At 44.4% G+C, this 24,432-nt stretch overlaps 1 protein-coding gene across 2 annotated transcripts in view; it reads right to left on the minus strand.

The window, feature by feature from the left end:
* Window positions 1–24,432, minus strand: part of RGS6 (regulator of G protein signaling 6) — a 1,064,816-nt gene that overhangs the window by 363,557 nt on the left and 676,827 nt on the right. For both annotated transcript variants that reach the window (XM_085627281.1, XM_085627283.1), the window contains exon 4: window positions 1,472–1,522. In XM_085627281.1, coding sequence (XP_085483407.1) covers window positions 1,472–1,522 — 51 coding nt within the window. The remainder of the gene's footprint in view (window positions 1–1,471; window positions 1,523–24,432) is intronic.

The raw sequence follows: 24,432 nt of genomic DNA on the forward strand, positions 1-24,432 counted from the left end.
TCAGGTATCCCTCAGATTTTCCTGTGGAACAACACACCTAGGCGAACCTGTAACACAGCACATATAACACAATAATTGTCATGGGCTGACTTGATGGCAACACCCCAATAACTGTTGCAGAAAGTTTGTAACCTGCATGTTCTCTTTCCAAATAAACTTTTCAGCCTATTTTCACCATTTCACCACCTTCAGTCAGTTGCAGAGCATTTTCTCTTTTTGCTGGCCACCCACAAGACCTCTATCAGCTCCAGACTGGGCTACTTTGACTCCTTCTACACAGAAATGCCAAAAATGATCCCTCAAAGTTACAAACTACCCCTAACTAAACAACCTGGCCCACCTTGGGCCTGAAACATGACGCCTACCCGAACGACATTGCACTGACTCCCTTAAGAAAGATGAAGTTCAGTTGAAGACCCTGTGCCTGGTGCACAAGGCACTCCCTGGCCCGACAGTGGCATCCTACCCAAGGATTTCTGTCACCAACAACCAAACCAATAATGTAGATAACCCGTAATCGATTGGCCATCCACTGAGCCAAGGGCATGTGTGGTGGGACATCTCTCCACATCCAAGCACCTACACTGTGGAATACCTTACTCCAGAGTGACCTGAAATTCTGGTGAGTACTTTAGACTTACTTCTGCTTTGTATGGGGTGAGCAGTTTCTGCTTTCACCATGTATGAGTCATAGTTGGCCTCTCCTATCCTAACTCAACATCCCAGATCGGCAGCAAATGTATCTTTGTTCTCTACTCCATCAAATGGTCAAATGCCCATATCCTATATATGAACCCATCATCCGGCTGGTACCGTATGAGTGGCAGCGGTCTCTCTCACTGCTAAGGCTACAATGAATGAATGAATGAATGAACGATCTTGTATAGCGCACAGATACTCAAACAAGAGTGTCCCCGCGCTAGAGGTTCAAGCATGACGGGACCCAGAGGCAAGACCAGTTCTTAAAGAGCCTTGTTGTGAGGTGTTTCTTAAAAGCTGTTAGATCAGTAGAGGCTCTCAGGGAGGCAGGAAGTTGGTTCCACGCTTGAGCGCTCAGAAGCCCGAAAGATCTGCCTCCCATACGGGCCAAGCGTACTTTGGGGGTGCAAGCAAGGTCAGAGGAGGAAGATCTTAAGGGTCTGGCTACACACCTCGGCAACATTGTCATGGACACCCATGATGCACAGAAAGCTTCTTCTCTCTCTCACCTACAGCTGCTTTGACCCCTCCTTCAGTTACCTGAGGCAGCCTCACAGTGCAGTGAAGTGCCTTAAAACTGAAAGAGCAAGTATATGAGCCCAGATAGAAACGGCAGCTTATTAATAAATGAAAGAAAGGTTTCTGATGCTGTGCAGTTTGGTCAGGAAGATGAGTGTAGGAAGGAGGCCGGATTCACATGTGCATGAACACCAAGGGTGGGATATACCATGTTTCATAGCAAGCTGTGTTCTCATGTTTTACGCTTTCTTACCTGGATCATCAATGGTAAGGTTCTTCATTAGCCACTGCACCACATCTGTACCTGGTGAGACAAAGAAAAGGCAATGAACAGCTGTTTACTGTGCACTGCCTCTACCAGCATTAGAAGGAGGCGCGTCAGACATTTCTAGAGGGCTCATATGACATAAGGCTCCCTGACCCATAGCAAAATAACGGAGGCCTGAAGCAAAGCTTGAAGTCTTAGGGCGACAGCCACGTCTTGCAATGTTAGAGAAAGGACAATGACACTGACGTCACATTTAAAGGGGAGGGACACAACTGACACACAGCTGATGGTTTCCACACTTCTTTGTTTCCTAACTTGTCCCATATCATAATATAGATGCTCAGGTGTCTTCTTTCAATAGTGCCTTTCCATTTTACCTAATACATATTGTTTTACTTACTATTAATATAAAGACCAATTATTCGTAATAATAATTTGTAATTATAAATAATTATTAGACATGACTCCATTCATTAAATGCTAGTAAGGCCCCTGATTTGGGATGTGGCGGGCGGAGTAGCGCCTGTCAGGATGGCGGAGACTTTACCTCCACCATCTTGAAGGTCCTCCGCTTGTTAAATTTACACGTGCCTGTGGACCAGAGGTCATCCCTATACACTGAAGGGAACTGTCGTCATGGCGGTTCCTACTAATATGCCAAAGGTTTGGTGTTCAGCCATCCACCAGACTTTTGAATTTTTGTTTTTGTTTTTCAGAAACAGACTCCCCCTCACCCTTTGTCTCAGCTTTCTGCCAGGGTTCAGGGGTCGTGATTGTGCTTTTTCCCCCCATGCATCACCACCAGGTTGTTCCTGGCAGTGACAGAGAGGGAAATAAATGCATTATACTACCCACTCTAACTTGTGCTTTGGCCCATCGGAGGAAGCATTCTGTTGAAGGATCCAACAGGGGGTTTATCGATTAAATATTTAAGGTTCCCTCATCTATAAATAAGGCGGGTGGACCAAGGGTTTGGCGGTCAGGGTACTCCGTTGCATTTGTGAATGAGCGCCCTCTCCTGAAACTCTAAATCAGGCCCTTTGTTAATTATTACAAGGACAGCAGTTCATTCTTATATAAAATTATAGACAAGAAAATATTGAAGCACATTCAGCATGCCAATTGTTCTCAAATTCCAGTACTTGTTCCGGTTCATGCGTGAATTACACTCCAGGTACACACAACCCGGGTGAGCTCCTGGCAGAACAAGGAACAAATGTAAAACTTTGGGCCAGGCATGTATTTTACCGCTCTATCAGCCGGTCACATCCTCAGAGGACATGGCCCATTGACTCATCAACATACATGTTGCAAGTACAACATAGTCCTTTCTTCATCGAATCTTCCACCCAAGACCTTCTACTCGTCACACACCTCGCCCATGTCTCTAACCGTTATATATTGTTTATACAGACCCCAGAAACTTTTCGGGCGACTCTGTGGAGGGATTAACTCACTATATGTTTCAGACTGCGTGTTACAGAACATCATATCTTTTTCCCACTCAGATTTTGTAGAGGGGGGGCCACGCGACCAGGGCATCGCCACTCTGCTCTTAGCTAAGAGCAATCCCAAACCTATGAGTTTCCTAACATCTTTCTTTAGGGGTTTTGTGTATCCCAAAAGTGCTGTCAAGGCATTGGGAGAAAGCACAACACCAACTATATTTCCTAACTCCTGGAATATTTGGCACCAAAAGGCAGCAATCTGGGGGCAAGACCAAGTGACATGGAGAAAATCTGCACTGCTTATGCCACATCTATCACAGTAGTCCGACTCTCTTAACCCTTATCTGTGCTGACGAGCCGAGTTGTAATAGACCCTGTTGAGGTACTTAAAATGGATTAATCTATGTTTGCCGTTTAGGGATACCGTTTGTGTAACCTCACAGCAGTACCTCCATTGGACTTCGTCTAGCCGTGCACCCAGATCTGTCTGCCATTGCATTCTAGCTGTGAAGTGGTGCGTGGGCCTGAACTCCTGAGATAGAACATATAGGCTGGAAACTAATTTGCACGGAGTCTTAGTACGTAGGAGAAAAGTGAAGGAGGGAAGAGCAGGGGGCTCTTGAAGATCATCTCCCAACAGAGCCAACATAGCATGGCAAACCCAAAAATAGTGAAATTGCGTGAGTGGAGAGGCGGAATGCACACCCACAGAAGCCTCCTCCCAAGTAGAGACCCTACAAACGTAAAAAGATCACCCGTCGTGCAAATACGAACAGCCTTGAGTGACTGTATCACAGCACTTTCCGCACACATCGGGAGCCATTGACACCAATCCACTGGTAGAGGAGGGGAGTATAGTAGTGCAAGGGAGGGCAGATATCTTTCTTTCCTGTTAATATCCAAGAAAACAAATATGGCTAACTGAGGCTGTACTACTCGAAATTAATATGGAACATAAGGGTTTGTAGGTAGACCTTTTTATGGTCTATATAAGTACTTTCCCACTTCACTGGGCAGTCTTTCCTTCTCTTTTATTATTTTATTCAGCTATCTTCCATATGGTATTAACATTTACAGCCTTCCTTTGTGGTTTCTCAATCCAAAGCAACATACCTCGAATCATTGACAGTAAGGTCCCAATTATGATGAGGTTCGGAAAGCCTATGACCACAGGTCGGAGGCTTTCCGAGCCTCATTGCGGTTTCAGTTTCGACCGCCGCATTATGATGCAGGCAGTTGAAACTGAAACCGGCCGGTCCCTCCGGCTGGATTCCGACGGGCTCAAAGAGCCCGTCGGCCAGTCGGAGACCAGCACGTCATCCCAATGGACGGCGTTTCCGCCGTTGGGATTATAATGTTGGTTTCCAACAGGCTATCAATGTCGGGCAATCCGACATGGAAAGCTTGTCGGAAAGCAACACTGGGGGCTCCTAGCAGGGCCCTCTTCACCATGCAGTCTCCGGTTGGGGGCCAAGGGGGCACCTATGGTGCCCCCCTGTGAAGGTGCCTGCCACACGGTGCAGGGATTCACACAAAACTCCCATTTCTTCATATGGGAACTTGTGCTACCGCCGGTTTACTGCTGCAGCACAAGCTCCCATAGGGTAATGGGAGTTTGCGACCACATTTAGGTATGCGGAACCGCCGACTAATGATCGGGCAGTTCCCATTCCGATACGGCGTCCGCCCAAAATCGTAATAAGGCCCTAAGTATCCAATTTTACCATTTGGTTACAATTTAATTTAGTTCTAACATACTGTACCATTTTCAGGTTGTTTTACGCTATATGTCTATTGTTATTCCATCCTGCTATTCTTTGTTTCCTGAACCGACCTGCAACTATTTCTCACAGTCTCACTTAGCATATCTTTGTGCCCAGTTAACTATGGAGTATGCTCCACTCCTTTCCCTCACTACCCACTCTAACAATATCACAATGATTTGGACCTGGTCTCTTGCATGCTTACAACTCACTTGAATTTGTTTGCTCGAACATGAATATATCAATTTACAATCTTTTGCAGTGATTCTGGGTGCTTTCAAATCAACAACATAACACCTTCTGATGTTACAGATGCCACCTTTACCCTCCTTCTTCCGTTGTCTGGCTGTCGTTTGGTGAGTCACAAATATCTAAAATGTATTGCATTTTCTTATGTCATTGTTCTATAGCAATGATGTTTATTCAGTGGAGTAGCTAGATCTATTGGCCAGGCGTGGCTGGCACAGGTAAGAGCAGTGGGGTGGTGTAGGGGCAGATGTCGACAGACGATGGAATAGGTAAAATTAAATAAAAAAGGAAAGAAAATCACTTACCATGCGCTCGCCGAAACGCGGATTCCCCGACTCGGCACAATGGGGCGAGCGCAAGATAAATGGTTTTATTTATTTCATTTTCACTATTCCGTTGTTTGTCACTTCCACCCCGCCCGCACACCACCCACCACCGGTTTACCTGCACGAGCCGCGACTGTTTATTTAAATATTATGCATAAAATTACAAATACATACAAATTTACAGTTGGCAAACGAATATCCAACCTCTCCAAAAAAGGTCAAGCAAGCATTCTGACCTCAGAGTTTGTCTGAAGAGGCAATTATTAGTACAACCCGCGCTCGAACAGTAATCATTTAGATTCCAAGTAACTACATATCTGTCTACTTTGACACAGCATAATAACAATTCATCCTTAAAGGTCTATTGGCTTTAACATGTATTCCTCATTGTATATAGGTAAGCCCTACTGCCTTGGTTGCAACTTTCATAATAAACAGAGCAGACATATGAAATCAGATATAACCCTTTTCAATGCACCAATCAGACCTAATACATTTACCATTGGGTGGGCACCTTAACCAGCTGAAGCCAACCAACTAAACAAATGGAATACCATGTAGAATACCACTCGGTAATTACATGCTCATACAGTTATTCCTCATTCCAAGGGGCTTAACTCATAAGAACATGGTACCACACAGACATTATGCGCCCAGAGTTTGCACCGCACAAGTACTGTATAACTCTTGATCAAGGCCTGGGTGCTCTACAATGAGCGCTGTAGTCCATGTGCGGCTCAAGGCCAGCATCAGCAGTGGGTTGGCCTAGTACTTTGGTGGCAAAGAAGTACCTTTATGGACCCAATGTATTTTCTGTTCTGTATCTGATTATATGTTGCATCTTCTTTTATATAATATGCAAATTCAGGTTGCATGACTGAACTGATAGATATGGTTATTTGATAAGAATTATTTGCTGATTCGATTAGGGTTGTAACGTTGATTAATTTGCTAATAAACCTTCATGGTTTTGACACCATCATCTCTGTCGTTCTAGTAGAGTCAAATTGGTTTCACTGTCATTGAAAGTCTGTGCTGATGCTACCTCCTTTCACACACTTTCAAGCAATAAGCATTGGTCAATGCGATCAGTGGCGCAAAATGTACGAAGATACACCAGTGCTAATGACATCATCAACTAAGGAGGCACAGCCGCAGCACGGTCATTTCTGAGGTTGGATATAAGGGCAGAGGCTGGTCGTACACATGGGCGAGCATATGTGCTGTGACAGTCTGAAGGAATAAGACCTGTCCATGACAAAGTTCATGAAGGCGTCCAACCATTAATTAGGAGACATAATGTGATGGAATACTGATGAGAGGGGCCACAGGTATCTGCTGTGATGGGGATTGAACCCGGGACTCTAGAGTGAACTCTGTGTCACAAGAATCTGATGTGGGGCCGAACAGGAGAGTATCACTTATGCCTGGTTCTGGTTCTTCTTCATTCTCATAGATACCTTCAAGCAATATCTCTCCTGTTGGACATCTGAAGAGGAGGATGTGGCAAGAATGGGTGCAGGCACTGCTTTGTGACTCATGAGCTCAGAGGTGATTGGCACCATGCCGACGTCTTTTCCTGTTGACTATCCACTCACCTACTTTGCTGCCCTTTTCTTGTCGACAGCCTCTGGAGCGGAATGAGAGTTGGGTTGGACACAAGGGGAGGCAAAGGAGTCAGGAGTTGGCTGGACTGTAACAGCATTCACTTGTATGAGGAGCTTAGCTTCACTCTCTAATGCAATCAATTGAAGTCATCAGAGAAGACTTGGAAATAGTCTCTTTTGGGATTGATATCTATTTTAGAAGACCACTCTGGTTCCTTGAGTTTAAAACTGACAGAGCAAGAAACTTTCCTAACATACATGGGAAAATAGCATTTCTCGGTGCACTTGTTAGCACAGCAGCCTATCATGTCGGCAGGCGGATTCTCAAGAAACCAGACACTGTCGACCGTGTTGGCTGAAATGCGGCATGTGAATGAAGTCAGAAAACCCACCTTCCACACTTTTGGACTGCTTTCATTTCTGTCCGAGAGAATCTAGAGGCAATCTCAGTCCAGAAGTGAAAGGGAGATACACAATTGAATTAACCCGGGGATGTGGAAATAGGGTTTCCTTTACTCTGTAAAGATGGACAGTGGTTCTGACCAACAGAGTTGAGCCCCAAATCCCATACACCATTACCAAGCCAATGAAAGCCCATCAGAGAGCAGGAGGAGGGTCTAGAAGAGGTCTATAGGACACGAACTCTATCTATAGACATCCCAGGAAAGGTGCAGCAGCACAGGTTTGGACAGTCGAATAGGACCCTGCCTGCTGCTTTTTTTCTCCTTGGACAAGTGGTCTGCGGAAGAGTGGATGGAACAAGAGGAACACAATAGGAAGAGGGGAAGGGAATCATGGGAGAGCGGGTCTGGAGAGTCACAGAGGATCCTGGCTGCAGGCTTCTTTCCTCCTCAGGGAAAGGAGGTCCATGGAGATCTTGCATAAAGGACAGACCAACCAACAATCGTAACAAGAACTGAAGGATATGATGTAATATTCACATATGTAAAGCTCTATAAAGTGATAAAAGGAAATCATTTACACTATCAAACTAAAAACATCCTACAAAGTTATTATTGTCTCCTAAATGAAGGAAGGCGTGCTTGATCTCTCACTATAACAAGTTATTAGCAACAAGCACCGGAGCGGCTAATCTGAGACCAGTGTGCAATGGTTGCTTGGGACCTCCACAGTCTAACAAGCAGTGGGTCCTAACCCAGAAGAGTAGGGGGGTTTCTCTGGGAGATGAGGTCTTGGCCACTGTTAAGCCCTCATTTTCCAGGCTTTTGAAGCCACTTCTATAAACTTTGACAACTGGATTATGCAGAAACCAGTTGTCATGGTACCAGGTATGTCAGACCGCGTGCTAGGGACAGCGAATGTGACCTTCACATGTGAGGCGGAAGACTCTAGAAAAGGGTCCCACTGCCTTGCAGACTGAAAGGAGGCTTGGTAGCACACCCCGTTTCTGAGTCCCTACGCCCATCTCTTGACACCTCTTCTTGATAAAGTCCATTGTTTCCTGTGGGAGAGGGCCACCCTTGTTCTCCATGCATGACAGACGGTTCTGGAGCGCCCTCATAACACTGAGAGCATGTGCCTACCACATGACAACACTGTTTCCCATGACACATAACATGGATACAGGTGAGTGGCTGTAAGGAGCTAGGAGCACTGCAGACATGGATCAGAAAATACACACCCATGAAGGTTAATGTGCACATGGGGGAAGAGAGCGTGACTGTCTTTCAAGACTCAGGTGGCATGGTGGCCAAAAGAACGATGGATTGGAATGCGACCCGAGCAATTGCCAGTTTTTAGAATTATTGCAAGCATTTCTCACATCATCTTTTGTGTGTTTGATATCTTTGAAGAATGGCTTGATGAATGAAAATGGGTTGTGCAGGCTCCAATCAGGCCACTATGTGGTGTAGCACCCACATAATGGCAGTGGAGTAAGCCAAGACATCCGAGAAATATGGTTTTTAAAGAAAAGTCACCGTAATTCCATATCAGGACAGTTCTTCCTCATTCCAAGGGGTTTAACTCATAATTGCATGGTATTGGTGAGCTGTTACTACACAGTAATTGTAATTTGCACCCCAACAGTACCGTGGAGCTTGTATTCAGAGCGTTGATGCTCTATCATGAACATTGTCTCTTGTGTTGGGCTCAAGGTCAGCATCGACAGAAGATGGTATCTTTCTAGAGTTGAACCAACTGGTCTTTCTACTACCAGTCTCAGTCCAGTTGCAATATTTTTAAATTACTTTTTTATTGGCTGAATACATTTTCTGGCCAATGGCTTTTTTTTAACATGTGGCTTTACAATGTATGACGGAATTCTGCATGCGTTTTTCATGCATGCCTTAGGAACTCAGTCATTTGAACAAATGCGTCTTTAGCATGCATTTGTTCTGCACGCTAGTTGTTTTAAGGCTTGCCTTATGGGGACGCTGGATATTGGAATAGTTCAGTGGCGTCACAAGGTGGGTGCGGGGGGTGCGGACCGCACCGGGTGACACCCTCACGGGGGGTGACACCAAAGGGCCGGTCCGGTCGGTGTGGTGTGGTGCAACCGTGCAAAATTGAAACCAGTCAGTCCAGAAACGCAACGACGCGTCACGCGTCGCAACCTAACCTTCTATTCAGCAGGAGGTGCCTGTGCGCAGCGCGCACTGTCTCCTCCTCCGCCGCGTCTGCGTGCCTCGGCAGTGACGTCACGTCGTCACTAGAGGGATGCAGCGCGCCTGTACCTACGAGCTGAGGCCTGGGAGACTCAAACCAGGTGCTGTTCCTGCCTTGCTCTGCCTGCCCGCCGGTGCCTCTGTTGTGCCCCTGTCGGGTAGAATTGCCCTGCTGTGCTGGGTCTTGGCGTGGTGGAGGACGTGAACATACCTGAGGCCCCCGACCGTCGGAGCTGCATGGCAGTGAATGCTGTGCTCGGGATCAAAGGGACCCGCCCAGCCTGCCCAACAAGAGGCAAAGGCAGCTGAATGCGGTGAGTGCGGACGGGGGCACATTACTTCCCCCCAAACCCCCTTCACCCCGACGCCAGCTGCTGTGAGCTAGGCCATTGGGGGACGCAGTGGTGACTGTGGTGTCCCCCTGTGAAGACTTAAGCGGGGCCCGTGCTCCCGATGATGCCCAAGTCTGGGCTGCAGAGTGAGGTGCCCTGCTCCAGAGTGCCTGCGCGTTGGACCCGGGGCACCCTGTGTGGTGAGATGCACTGTGAGGACTGTTTGACTGCTGGGGGCCTAACTTCCCTTGTTGGAGGGCCCCTGAGGCAGCCTTACATCAGGAACTCCTGGGGGACCGGGGTAGAGGCCCTGGCCCATTGCCTTGGCCCTGTGAGGACTGTGGCTGGGGGAAGAATGCTGATGGCAACTGCTCTGCTTGCCTGGGAGCTCCTTCCTAAAGTGATGCTCTGCTCTACTTCATTCCCATTCTTTCTGTACTTTCTCTATATCTCCCTCTCCCAGCTCTCCTGTTCTTTACTTACATTTCTCTCCTTTGCCCACCCACCACCTCTTCCCCACCTTTACTTCCATTCTTGCCTGTGCCTTTGTTGACACTTTCTTCATTTTTACCGCCATTCCTGCCTCCCGGGTCCCCTTCTGTTCTCTTCATTTTTACTTCTGTTCAAACCCTGCCGCCAGTCTCCAAGTCTCTCTAGGTTTGCATGTATTCTTTTCCTCCCGTTCCTTATTTCCTCATCGTTTCTCTGTCTTCTTTCCCTTTCAGTCACTCCATCTTAGCTTTCACTCGACTTTCTGTGCTTCCAGACAACTTCTTATTTTTCCTTTGATTCTTCCTCCTCTATTCCCTGTCCAGCTCTCGCCATCTTTACATCTATTCTTTTCCTTTCAACTCTCTGATGTCCTGTTCCCCAAGCTTTACAATGGTTCCTGCTTTTTAAATCTTCTGCCACTCTCCTGACTTCTACTTCCCTTACTCAAGCGCTCCATCTTTAGCTCTTCCCTTCTTTACTTTCATTTCTTTAGTATCCCCCAGCTGTCTTATGTCTTAAGTTCTTTTTCATTCCTGCGTTCTCCATTTGTCACCCTTTATCTTCCTTCTTCTTCCTCCCTTTCCTCTCTTGCTTCCTAAAATAAGACCTTGTCCCTAGAAATGAGTGTTGTTGCCCACAAATTAAGTACTGGGCCGTAGTCCAATTTTCCTACAGCCCCTCCTAGCTGCCAGTCTTTTCTTTCTTTTCTTCCCTCTTCTGTTCCACTCTTGGCTGCCATCTGTAATTTACTTCTGCTCTCTCCAGGTCTAAAAGCACTCTGAACACCAGAAATAGATCAGTATAACCATAGTGTAATATGAATTCAGGGTCGAGGTAGATACCAGTATAAGAAGGAAACCATATGGAGCAAAAAGACGTGTTTGGCTATGATTAACGCGGAGACATCTGTTAACATCAACAGATCTGTGGGAGCATCTTATAATTTATTTTTTATTTTTATGACTCAGTGGTATGTTTTGATTTGCCAAAAATGTTTAGTTTTTTTGGGGGGATAAATTACTCATTGGTTTCCGTTAATGTTCATTGTTTTCCTCATTACTAGGATGTATTTATGAGGCCTCAGCAATTTAATCATATTTCATCAGTAAATATTGCCATACTGTCATAATAGTAATTGGAGAATGCATAGTTATTTACTTAATGCCAGGTATTTAATCTGTGTGTGCAGTTTAGTGCGGACCAGAGCCATGAAGAAAGAACAGTAAAAGGAACAACAGAAAGTTACGCCTGCAAAGTTCTGGTGGTTTACACCTATACAAACTATATCGTTCTAAATTTAAACTTTTTTCGGTCAAAGTTTACAAGTTTGGGAAATGAGAAATAAGCAGGGGACATACATTATTTTTTAAATCAGTCAGTTATTTGGGTAAGAACATTTAAGGCAATACGGCCCGAAAACCACTGACCACTTGATGTAAAGAAAGGTGTATACCCAACTGTTCCGTGGCTTAAGTCTTGTACAGGCTATTAGAACATTGGAATGGCAAGCGCTCCATTGAAGACAATGGAGTGCTCCGAGCTTCTTTTGGCTCGTAGAAGACCTGAGCATCAATAGTCCAATGTTTGTTCACAGCTGTTGCTGTGAACAAAGGCCTTACAGAGCCCGGCAAGGCACATCATTATCATGGCCATGGATGCAAGGCAACAAAAAAACATGTCCAGAGAACTGGTGATTAATGATCCTGCTGGAGAGCAGTCCTTTGCCTGTTGGTAGTTTTGAAATGCAGATAAACTGTATTTTATTTGGATAGCTCAGTGGGTTACTGCCTTTGTCACAGAGATTCTTGTGTTACTTGCAGTTCAAAAGTTACAATCCTAACATAGGTCAGTGGCTATGAACTGTCATCAAAGACCTGCAGACAAACATGAATGGTATAGTTAGAACTTCACTTTTTTTGTGTTACTATAAAGTTAGAAATTCCCCAGTCTTTCATTATTTTAATGTTGCTAGAAAGAGTTTGGGCCGATATACATTTTTATTAGTAAAGCCAAGCCCCAATCACTACGGTATGCTTTAAATTCTGAGTTTGTGCTTCCCCAGCCCAAACCCTCTTTAAATTTACTGCCCACCAGTATGGATGCCATGTGATTCCTACATCTTGTAATCCTCATTGGCTCATGTGACATTCCCTGTAGACGGAATTACATACTAGCGATAAAACCGGCCCTGTCATTGCCTTTCTGTTTTTATTTAATTAGCAATCAGGTCATTAGGGCAACTGTGGAACATATTTTAAAGTGCGTTCTAATTATATTTACTGCTATATTTAATGTTTTAAGTTTGAAGGTGATTTTGCTAATGTTTTTTACGGGAATAATGAAAGTAGAGCTGGATGGGGCTGATATGGGGCTGGGGCCCAAGTTCAGCTGTGAGATAAGGTGCAGAGGAGCGGGATGGTAGAAAAGTGGATAATCGGGCCTGGAAGTACTTGTGTTAAAACCTGGCCTGTTGGAATTTGAGGGTTTGCACTTACATCTAGACATCGCTCTTACTTTCAAAAAACTCTCCACATGCTCTGTATACACACAGAATTGATCCGTTGTATACTGGTGACTGTTTGCAAGTAGATATAATCTAATCTAGGGGTTGTAGGCTAGCGGACTCGGAGCGGAGGAGGTCCATGCGGTAAGTCGTGAGGGGGTGACACCATGAGTTACCCGCACCAGGTGACACCAACCCTAGTGACGCCACTGGAATAGTTTAATTTACTATACCAACTCCAGTCTGCACAACATTAGGGAAGGTGTTGGACTTTGATTCCTACACCACTCCACCATTGCGCCCCCCTAAAGCAACTCACTGTAACGACTTGCGTGGAGAACGATTGCGTGCTAAAGATGCGTCCGTTCTGTTGCCGGCGCTTTGAAGGCACAGCGTGATTCCGGATGTTTCCTGTGGCTTTATCCCCTCCCCTCTATATCCTTGCTCTGAAACAAGACTAGACCAACAGCATCTGAACCTAACACAATTCAAAGCAGAATAGAGTCTAATATTTCTCAGTCTTTTGCAAATGAGCCAGGAGCTAGCGACCGAGTGCACCTCGCAGCACTGGAATAAAACAGGCTTTCCTTTCAGCGCGTCAAGATGTAACAAAGACATCAATATGAAACCACACGGCGTGCGTTGCTTTCTGCTTTTAATAATGAGATGGAAATTACAGACACCTTCTGTGAAGCAATCATATGGAAGTTAATCGTGAATATAAGTCATACCTTTTGCACAGGGAGACCAATGATCTGGACCACATTTGACCTATGTGACCTTCTTTCCTATTCTCTTTTAGGTGAGTCGGGGACTTGGACACCAGACCTTGTTGAAGTCCTAAGGGAGGGTTTCCTAGCTGGTTGTTTCCGCTAGTATTCTCTCACTGACATGCATTTAATTTTTGCACGCTTGGGTATGGGAACTAAGCCTGCTTCGCTAACAACGTTGATCATCCTTGACCAATCTGGACCACACAGTACTTTTCCAAACAAAGGTATCAATCAATCAGTAGATTTGTAGAGCGCTACTTGTCACCCGTGAGGGCATCCAGGCGCTGGCAGGTATGGTGCACTCAGTATGATTTGGCAAAATTTGGTAGGGAACAGAGTAGGGACTCAAAAGTACCATTTTACAGGAGAATCCCATGGACAACTCTCTCTGTACAAAACAATAAATGAAGCCTTCCTTTCTGTTTGAGGTGTTTCCTAAATTCTATTGCCTTTATTCTCAATTAACAATCTCATAATTTTACGTTAATAATGGCAACTTTTTACAAAGCTACACACACTGCACTGCCGCTCTCTTCCTACAGTGATTGTGTTCCATTTATCATCAAAAAGCTGATTTGTGTTGTTTACACGATTGCCCCTAGAAAGAAGGGCCGGTTATATTTTATTGAAGAAACTCAATCTAGAGGAACATATCTTAAGTGACTATTGTCCTATTGCGAACCTACTGGTTTCAGCCAAACTAATAGACAAGATAGTAGTAGTGGGGAGATTCTTGACGCACATCGTTGTCTCCACTCCTTTCAGTTGGTTTCACGCCGAGACACGGCACAGAGAACGCTGTAGTTGCATTCCCGGATAACACATGAAATTTGTTGATGATGAAGGTCAGGCTGGTCCGGTCTGCAGCACGTGACACCATCAACATAGCATCCATCGTTCTTGACTCTCCCTTGTTTTCAATGCTGACCCGGCTGCTCTGAAATGGTTTGATTTTCTTTGCTGGTGGGTCCCAGAGAGTCAACCTAGGTCCCTTCATCTTCCCGCAGAGCTCCTCTGTAGCCTGCTATCTGCAGCCCTTTTCAGCATCAATGAAAGCACCAGGAATCCGGCAGGTACCAGTCTTATGATGATGACATCAAACATTGCACCAGGGTTAGAGGCCCAGATGAAGACTTTGATGCTAACCCTGCCTTCTTGAGATCAAGGAACAGTGATCAGAGTTATCTGCAGGTAACCGGAGACATGATAGAAGTTATTATCTTTGACCAAAAGAACAGACCTTCGCTTCATGGAATCCAACTGCCTCTCTTATTGGATTATAGAGTTGTCTCAGGTCCCCAAAGCCAGGAATCGTGGCTGCATCTTTGACACTATTTTGACCCTGGAGGCACAAGTGAGTGCAGTGCTATGTATCTGCTTCATCCAATTGCATTCCCTGAGAAGATTCTCCCATACCATTATTTCAATCATGTGGCCACTGAAGTGGGTGCAGGTCTTAATTCCCATCTTGATTATATTATGCTAATGTTTTAGACAGTGGCCAGCTACATACTCTTCTTCATAGGCTCGCGAGGGCCCACGTCATTCCAGTTAAATTATTCTTTGTCCTTCGGAAAGGTAACTGAGGCAAGGGAACTGCTGCACAGGCTTTCCGTCAAGTCTCGGATCATCTTTAGAGCAAGTTACCTGACCTCACGTTCAGATGTCTTTTTGGGTCTCCGCAGCATCCTTAAGAACTACAATCACTCTTTACACCACACCTCGATCCCTGTGGAGTGCAGGATACCCTCGCGAGTGATAGTGCGCTTCACAAATACACATAACATAACATCGGGTTATCACCCGTGAACTTGTGAAATTGAACAACTCCATCTTTAGCTAAGGTTTACTTGAGGTTGATGGGAGAGCACAGTGGCTTCTGGGCCGCAGTGGTAGTGTCTACTACACAATATCTAAAGCAGTAAACATTCCCCAGCCAAGGAACCCACGCCACTTACCTTCCACCCGGGCCAGACATGGTGTATAATCTCACACATGGCATCAGAGAGAACATGCCAAGTTACATCATCAGTGATATCACTAATGTAACCACAAGTTACATAGCATGTATCATCTTTGCAGTATTTTAATGCCTAAACACAGTTACATGGAATGCAAATAATAATGTAAGAGCATAATGAAATGGAACAGTCTCATACAATCTGGAGCCTTAAATGATACAGCGTCACTGAAGGAACATATAATGCCACGGAAACATACAAGATCCACATTTAAACTACCATTCTCACAATCTGAAACACATTAACTAACAATAATAAAACTGATGAATAAACAGTTTCACATTTACCAATTGACTTACATTTTGACTCAATGAATTGAGAGGGTCATACAGACCCTGGCAGTTGGACTGCAAGCCTCATGGGTCAACAGGTTTTGCCTCTGACCCCCTCAGAACCCCCTGCCATAGCCAGTGATCTCCACTGACCTGCCGGGCATCTCTCTAGGGAAAGTGCACTCACAGGTGGGCAAAGATGAATGCCAAGCGGGGCATCATGCATTTCTAGCCCGATCAGTGTTCCTTTTTCTTTGTCAGAGACAAACCCTCAAAGAGGGAGGTTAGTTCTGAAAAAGAAAGAAACAATGGTGCTGATGCGTGTGGGGACCATTGTTTTCCCTACCTGGATCCAGCAAGCCTCACATACCACACCTGGCTAAATAGAATATGAATCTGGAAGAACGCCTTGAAAAAGATATACATCAAGCAGCGACTCCTCCATTAGGGCGGAGGAGCGTCACTCCTCGCCACCGTCCCGCGCATCCGAAGAACAACCACCGGCGGGAGATCCTTCTCCCACCTCGCCGCCAAGACATGGAACACCCTCCCACTGAGCCTACGACAGACCCAAGACCTGCTGACCTTCAGGAGGATGCTCAAGACCTGGCTGTTTGATAAGTAGCGCCCCCCCAGCGCCTTGAGACCCTCGCGGGTATGTAGTGCGCTTTACAAATGACTGATTGATTGATTGATTGATTGATTGATTGATTGATTGGGAGGGCATCAAATATGAAAAATAAATTGTGAATTTTTCTTTTTATCACCATTTTATTTTTATTTGAGTCTAAGGGTGTGGCGGGGCGGGCCATTGCTGGTGATGGGCAGTAGCAGGGAGAAATGGTGGGCCTTGCACATGCGCATGTTGGTTCGGGTGACTGTCTTGCAATGGTCAGCCCGCCATGCGCCCTTTAACTTTCTCCAACCCAAGCTGTGTTGCACAGCTGAATGGAGAACAGGCACAGACTCCCAGTCCCTGCATGAGCACCAAGCCATTCCGCTTCAACCAATACTGGTGTTTCTTTCATGCTGGTTAATAGTATTGGCAGCATGAGATCAGCGTTTGGATTGGTCAGGGGAGTTCACTAGACTCTGGGAGGCTCTGCTGGAGCCACAGAATGCTGGGACTGGAGTGGAACACAGAGGCAGCGGGTAGGTACACTTTCAACGTTTTTTGTATTATTTAAATGTTCAGTTTGGCTCACTGTGGGAAACTCGCAACTCCAGAGTTCCCAATCGTGGCCGGTTATAACCACTACTTGGAACTGACCCCGATTGAGAGCTTTGGCTTTGAGCCCAAGGGCATTGCAGGTTTCTGACAGTGCCTGTCTGTGGGTCAGAATATTCGCCCCAGCGCTGCCCCACCGCTTCAATTTGACAGCAGCCGCCTCTGCAATCCTAATGAATGAATGCCGCAACCCTGTGGCACGCACATGAGCTGACACCTTTGATTGGCTGCCAGTTAAGAGCCACCAGTGCTCCTGCAGGTGAGCAGACTATGGTCCACCGAGCGGTCCCCTCACCTCTAGAATGAGTCAGAGGAACCACAAGGGTCGCAGGATAGAGAAGCCACCAAATGACGTCATAGCCCTTGCCTTCTGAAGAATAAACAACCCCCTTCGTCACTAATCATTCAAAGTGTCAGAGTCAACCACACAGTCTCTCACTATCCTGTATACACTTTATAGCAAGTTTAGCTTGACTGAGGTACCTTAACTGGAGAATTTCAAGTGGTTTTCGGTTTTATCAGCGGTGTAGGAAGGGGGGTGAGGTGGGTGCGGGCCGCCCCAGGAGTCATCACTGAGGGGGTGACAGAATGGTGAGGAGCGTATAGATAAGGTAGGGGAGGGGGTGTTTCTTTCCGCCGAAGTCTGTCTCTGCAGTCTGTACTCGAGGGAGGTGGGTGACAAGATATTTTTCTGCACCAGGTACCACCTGACCTTGCTACACCACTGGCTTTTATTTATCTATTCTTTGCAGTCCTATACAGCGTGAACTGGAACCAACGATTTTGGAGCTCTGCATTAGCACCAGTTACTTTACAGAAGGGCACATTCCTTTTTTATAGGCACGGGGAGATTAAGTGATTTGCTCAGAATCACAGGGTGTTGAGCCGACGCCGAGACTCAAACCTGGTTCTCCAGTTCCAAATTGTTTCCCAGTACCAGAGTCGGCAGCTCTGGCTGTTATGCCATGATTTTACACATTGTCACTTGCACAGTCCACATCTCTGCCCATCAGCCTTAACTAAACCGTAACTAACAAGAGTTACATGTATGTAGGAATAATATCCATTTATACATTAATAAAGTATGATATATTTAACACATCATGTATTAGTACAGTACAAAGATCAAATACTATGGTATTAAAACAGTGCAGCAGAACGAACGTGAGACGTCACTGCTTACTGTCTTACGGATTGCTCCAAGCAATCACAGAAGCAAATACTTCTGCTAATATTCACAAGGCCTAATCAAAATTACTTTATTCAACTGCAACTACAAAGCCATGTGTCTGTAGTGAAAACCGTGTAGAATGAAAAAGTATGCAGGTACAAGAATTGAATATGAAATATGTTACCACTGCTGAAGGGCGGAAGGGGACCCATGACTTTTTTTGTCAAATGTTTTTATTCGCATTTTTCATATGTTAACATATGGAGCATTGGTACACACAGCTTGAGTTTGTAACATACATTCTTGTATACTTTTACATAATTTATCATTATAATCGCATTCCTGTAGTGACATCTACTTTGTACTCGACATAATTGTGCATGTGCATGTAATTATTAGATCATGTGCTCAGTTACATACGATTATGTATCTCTTTTCCAATAATGACCGGTTTGGTAACTACCGGTGTCGGTCTCAACTGTTAACTGGGGGATTTAACCGGAACAGTTTTCGTAAGGTGTACGGATTTTGTTCAGGCGGGGTCCTGTGAATATATGACATTATGCCAATAGGCGTATTTTGACTTCTTGTGTTCAGGGCGGTTATGTCCGTCTTAGTGTTTCTAATTCTCAGACTTATTGTATGGTTGAATTGTCACAAGATGTTATGTTATTGTGGCACCTTGGGAATTAGTTTGTGTCTATGATCGAGGTCAGTGTCTGTGGGGTTGGGGGGGTTTGAGATGGAGCGCTCGAGTCTGCTCGGGTTGTCTGCTGTTTTAAATGGTGTAAGAGTAAAGTCCACTCCATGGATATGTGATGTTTGCGTATTTCTTTTAATTCCTCATCCCTAATGGCTTCCTCTTCAGCCGCCCCCCATCTGTTCACTGCTCCCACCCATGCTGCTATTGGGGGTCCTGTTGGGGCCCGCCAGTGCATGGCTGTTCCTCTTTTAGCTATTAATATTGCCAGTGACATAAAACGAATCTGCACTTTGTGTTGTTTCCGTCGTCGGAATACTCGAAGTGAGCACGCTTCCCAGGTGTTCATTTCTGATAGGCCTGTGCGGTCCCTCAGTGTTTTGTGTATTGTAGACCAGTATGGTTGTATTGTAGGGCACGTCCAAAACATGTGTTGAAAGTCTGCATCCGACGATTGGCATCTGGGACATAGGAACTGCATGGCAGGGAAGTAGCGTGAAGACGCTCCGGTGTTTGGTACGCCATGTGCAATATGTAAAATCGTATGTTCTTAAAATTTGAATTGCGGGACACCTTCTTCGGGTATTCGAGTGCTTTCTCCCACTCTTCGTCATGTAACGGGCGCCCGGTTTCTTCCTCCCATGTTTCCCCTAGTGTACTGAGTAGTCGGTTTACAAGTTCCCGTATGGCTTTGTACAGTCAAGTAAGTAGGTTTCGGCCCGCCCCCATATGCAGGATGGTATTTATGACCGGATCGGTGTTGGGTTCTCCTTCTGTTAAATTATGATATGGATTGTAACTTGTTATGATCTGCCTATGTAGTAAGAATTGCCCTGGGGAAGGTCAAACTCTTCCTCTACCTGATTGAATGGGCATAATTGTCCATCCTCGAACAGGGATTCCATCTCCGTCCGTGAATGTTCTGTCCATATTTGCAACATGCTAGTGGTATAATAAGTCTCTCGTCTGGGCAGCCCGATTAGTGGGAGCAAGGGAAAGTAGATGGATGTCCCCGCGGACATGCAGTGTATCCTCTGCATGCATGTGCGGGCTATTGACACCTGTAAGGGGTATGTTTGCTTCGGTTTAGAGCAACCGGCGAATTTCCGGTATAGGTATAGGACCTGTCTCTGTATGGGTTTCCCCTATATATCGATCTGTGTCCAGTGGGAAAGCCATTGAAGCTGTGCTGCTAAAAAGTACGATTCAAAAGATGGCGCCCCTAACCCTACCTGGTCAGTGGGTAACTAGAACACCGTCAATGCAACCCTATGTCTGCCTGTACGCTAGATCAATGAGCTCAGCAAGAAGTCTAAGTCCCGGAAAAAGGCTTGGGTGGGATGCCTGGAATGGTAGTGAAATAGTACAATAGGCGTGGTACCATTATCATTTTGGCTAATGCCACACGCCCTATCGGGGCCAGGGAAAGACTCTTCCAGAAACCCACCACTGTTCTCATCCCTGCCAGTACTTTTCAGTGATTGCCATCAAACATGTCGGAGGGAGTATGATATAGTCGGACCCCTAGGTATCGGGGCGCTCTTGCTCCAGGCTATATACTGTTCTCCTATACGAACATCTTGTGGGATGAGTTCCAGATTCAGTGGGTATATCGTCGACTTCTCTCAATTCACCCGATGCCTCTGCGAAGTCTCCGAGAGTTGCCCATATGGAAGTTAAGTCCGCTGTGATGTCTTGCACAAATATTAACAAGTCGTCTGCGTACACCGATACGCTATGTATGGTGCCTGCTATAGGAATACCCCAGTTCTACCCCTCCTGGAGCACGTCCCCCAGTTTTATGTATGGCTTTAATCATTGACCCAAAAAGGAAGCCCCCGCAGTTTTATGTTCGGCCCCTTTATGTGCCCACTAAAACTCATTTTTAGCGATGCACTGCCCAGAAATACGAAATTTAGAAATAAATGTCAAATGTGTGCATGAGTGCAGATTGCAACCTCGCCATAATGTGCTTTTCTTTTAATTTTCCCCACCAAACTTACTACATTTATTAGTTGATTATACACTCCTTTTTGTGTGATGGACTTTGAAGCTCTTTTCAATGTGGCTTAAGTTGGAATTTCACTTTGGGAGACCCCTGCCAGCAGAGCTAAGATCAGAAGACAAACAGTCTGGTGACGTTTATTGATGCTCCTTTCAATGTAGCTGATAAGTCACAATGAAAAAAATATAATGGAGTGCAGTGCAAAATATTTCTGTTTCTTTTCTCTGTTAGCTGCTTTAAAACTGTAACATTACTTATTTTAAATATACATTGATGGTGTTCAATAGCCCTTTTTACCCACCATCTCTACTGGCATGAACAGTACTGAAATTGCATAAACATGCTGTCTGATTAAAGTCACATAAAATAGCTTTTTATGCATCACAGTACTGGGCAGAGGGTTATTAGATGTATGGCAGAGCAGATGCAGCTGTGCATCTTTCCAGAAATAGGCTGATCGCTAATCAAATATTTACGGCGCTATACACACAGTGGCCATGCTGCACGGGCAATGGTCGTTGAGCGCCTGAAGAGGTGTACAGGTGAGTGCGTGTAGCTATGCAGACTCAGATATGGAACATCTGGCCCAATTAAAATTCTTTGAGCTGAAGCCACATCTGCAGCCTAATCAAGGCTTTTTGTCTTGATAAATCTCCCACCACACCCCCATCCCTTCCAGCTGTCTTTGAACATTACTTTAAGTAGCCACCTCAGTGTTCTATTTCAAGAAAATGCCATTTCTTGCATTGTTAAATTTTGACTTGTAAAACATTCATAACTCCAGTGATGTCTGAAAAAGTCATTTTCCCATCTTTATGCGAAAGCAGCGGATTGTAGCCGTTATTAACTAGACATTTTAAGAACGCGATGCCGAGGGTAATGTCTCTTTTTGGTGACACTGTATGACAATGTATTCAGGTTACTGATCGAAAAGTGATCTATGCTCAGTACTGATTGACAGAAAAACATATGGACATAAATACAATATGGTGGTGATTTCTTACCGAAATTATAAGAGGTTTGGTTGCACATTGAACTACTGATTCTATGTACATTAGATGTATTGTCACTTTACCCCTGCATTCCTCACTAAGAAGATTTAAAGACGAAGGAACATTCAGTACTGGTAGAGAACATTCAAGGGGTACGTAAATGCTTCTGATATACTTTTGCATTCAATTTCGTGTTGTAACTATTTTCGAGCGCAACAGATATTTTACCTGAAAATCTCTGGTACCTTAATCTGTACATGTGCTGCACCAGCATTTGCTAACATATTTATATCAAGGTTTGTAACCAAAGAGATCTTTAAAAATGAAGGCTGTTCAGTGGTTCTGAAATGAAAATATGTAGATCAATGGCATATTTTTAATATAGATTAGGAAGAAAGGTCAGCTGGAATTGAACAAAACGAGATTGAAAAGGATGATTTCTAAAAAGGATGAGCTTGAACGCAAATAGAACAAAGACATGGCTATAATTTTGGAATATATCTGAGATTGAAAACTATGGCCATACGGAGGTGCCGGGAGTCGGATTGAGACTCTGATGCTGTTAATCATAGCTCGTTGTGATTTATTCCAATAAAGAAGCCCTCTTTTGAGCACGACCTTACTTTGTTTCGTGTGATTTAGATATTTGTGATTATTGGAACCTTTCATGAGATGTTTTGTTTTGCCCGGCCCAATTAGGCTGGGACGGAATTATAACCAGTCAGAAGGAGCATAGACGTTTGCACCATGTGGAAGCCCTGAGGAAGTCGCGGGTTCCTTGTCCCAAGCGACGAAACACGTGTTGGCTGGAGTCTCTACAAGAAATGCATTTACATTATTCTTGTTTCTTATGTATTTATACTGATAGTCAAGTTGTTTACTTGTTTTAAATACTAGGAATGTGTGCCGGGACATGTTGTAAAATTGTTTATTGATCTTTGATCATATCTGGGAAGTGTTGGATGATTGCCTCTTTCCCGAGCACCTATAGAATTACCTCTTTTACTAAATACGTATCGTATATAGTGAGCGCCACTACCACATAGAATATAATCATCCCAACGTGCTCGCGGCATATTTTTAATATAGATTAGGAAGAAAGGTCAGCTGGAATTGAACAAAAGGAGGCTCGAAGATTAACATAATCGAAGGAACATTACTCATGCCAAAAGAGAAGAAGAAAATATATTTTTGGTTGTGGTCATAAAATTCAGCTTAATAGCTGGGTCACAACTATTAATAAAAAAAACCTGCAGACAAAAAAACTTATTGCAGTCAAAATCTTTAAAATACCACTTGGTTTCTCACAGTCAATGAGATTGAAAAGGATGATTTCTAAAAAGGATGAGCTTGAACGCAAATAGAACAAAGACATGTTAGCTATCATTTTGGAATATATCTGAGAAAATTGAGAAAATGAAATGGAACCAAGAAAACCCTTAATGGATGATGTAAGAAGCTGATAATGGTCAGGTATCTTTAATGTTATCAAATGCTATTGACATTGGTGTGCCAGAGAAAGTGGGAACAGGATGTGTCTGAACAAAACCATTGGCGGAAGGTTGCTTCTATGTGACGAGCACCTGTAGTGATAAGCCTACGCTCCCTTTTCCCCTTTAAAGAGATTATTCAAATTTTGGTCACAGTTGAATAATCCATGTGAAATGAGTACAGGGCCAAAACCCATCAAATATTCTTCATAGTAATAATAATCTACTATTTATATATGCTTTGATCAGAGACCTCTGCATAGAACATCTTTTTACAAATGTTACCCAATCAAAATTGGTTCTCATATTATTGACATGTGAAAGATGAGATGCTGACTTGACATGCAGTTCACGCACAAATTTCATCAGCAAGGGTTTATCAGGGCGAGTCGACTAGCACTAGCAATTAGGTACTTTTTTTAATACTGTGTGAGTATACCTCCAAAGGTTTGTAGATATACATAGATAGTCAAATGAATTTAGATGCCATCCCTAAAAGTGCCACACAATTGCTATGACCCAACAAAATGAATGCTGTCACATTGAGTTCTAATTTTTGCACAATTTCTAATATTCCCAACACAATAGGTTCCAGTAGCCTGCTTTATACACAAATACACTACTTCATCCTGTATTTGAATGTCATGACCAACTTTAAGTAGACTATAGCATCTTTTGTTAAACCAATGAAGTTACAGATTGCCTTTCGAAGAATGCCACAATATTAATACTCAGGAAACGTAAACGTTTCTATTAAATCTTCTCTATATCCTTACGTTGAAATAGTTATCACTGGTTCAATAGTTCAAGAAAACCTTCATCATAGTTCAAACCATTGGTTTTCACTGGAAACAATAATAATAATGAGGGTAATGATATTAATAATTATAAGCCAGCTTTGTTGGCAAATAATAGCAGATCTAAGTGGCTGGCAAAGAGAATCATGC

The sequence above is a fragment of the Triturus cristatus genome, chromosome 9 (genome assembly GCF_964204655.1).
Source record: "Triturus cristatus chromosome 9, aTriCri1.1, whole genome shotgun sequence".
Taxonomy (NCBI): Eukaryota; Metazoa; Chordata; class Amphibia; order Caudata; family Salamandridae; genus Triturus; species Triturus cristatus.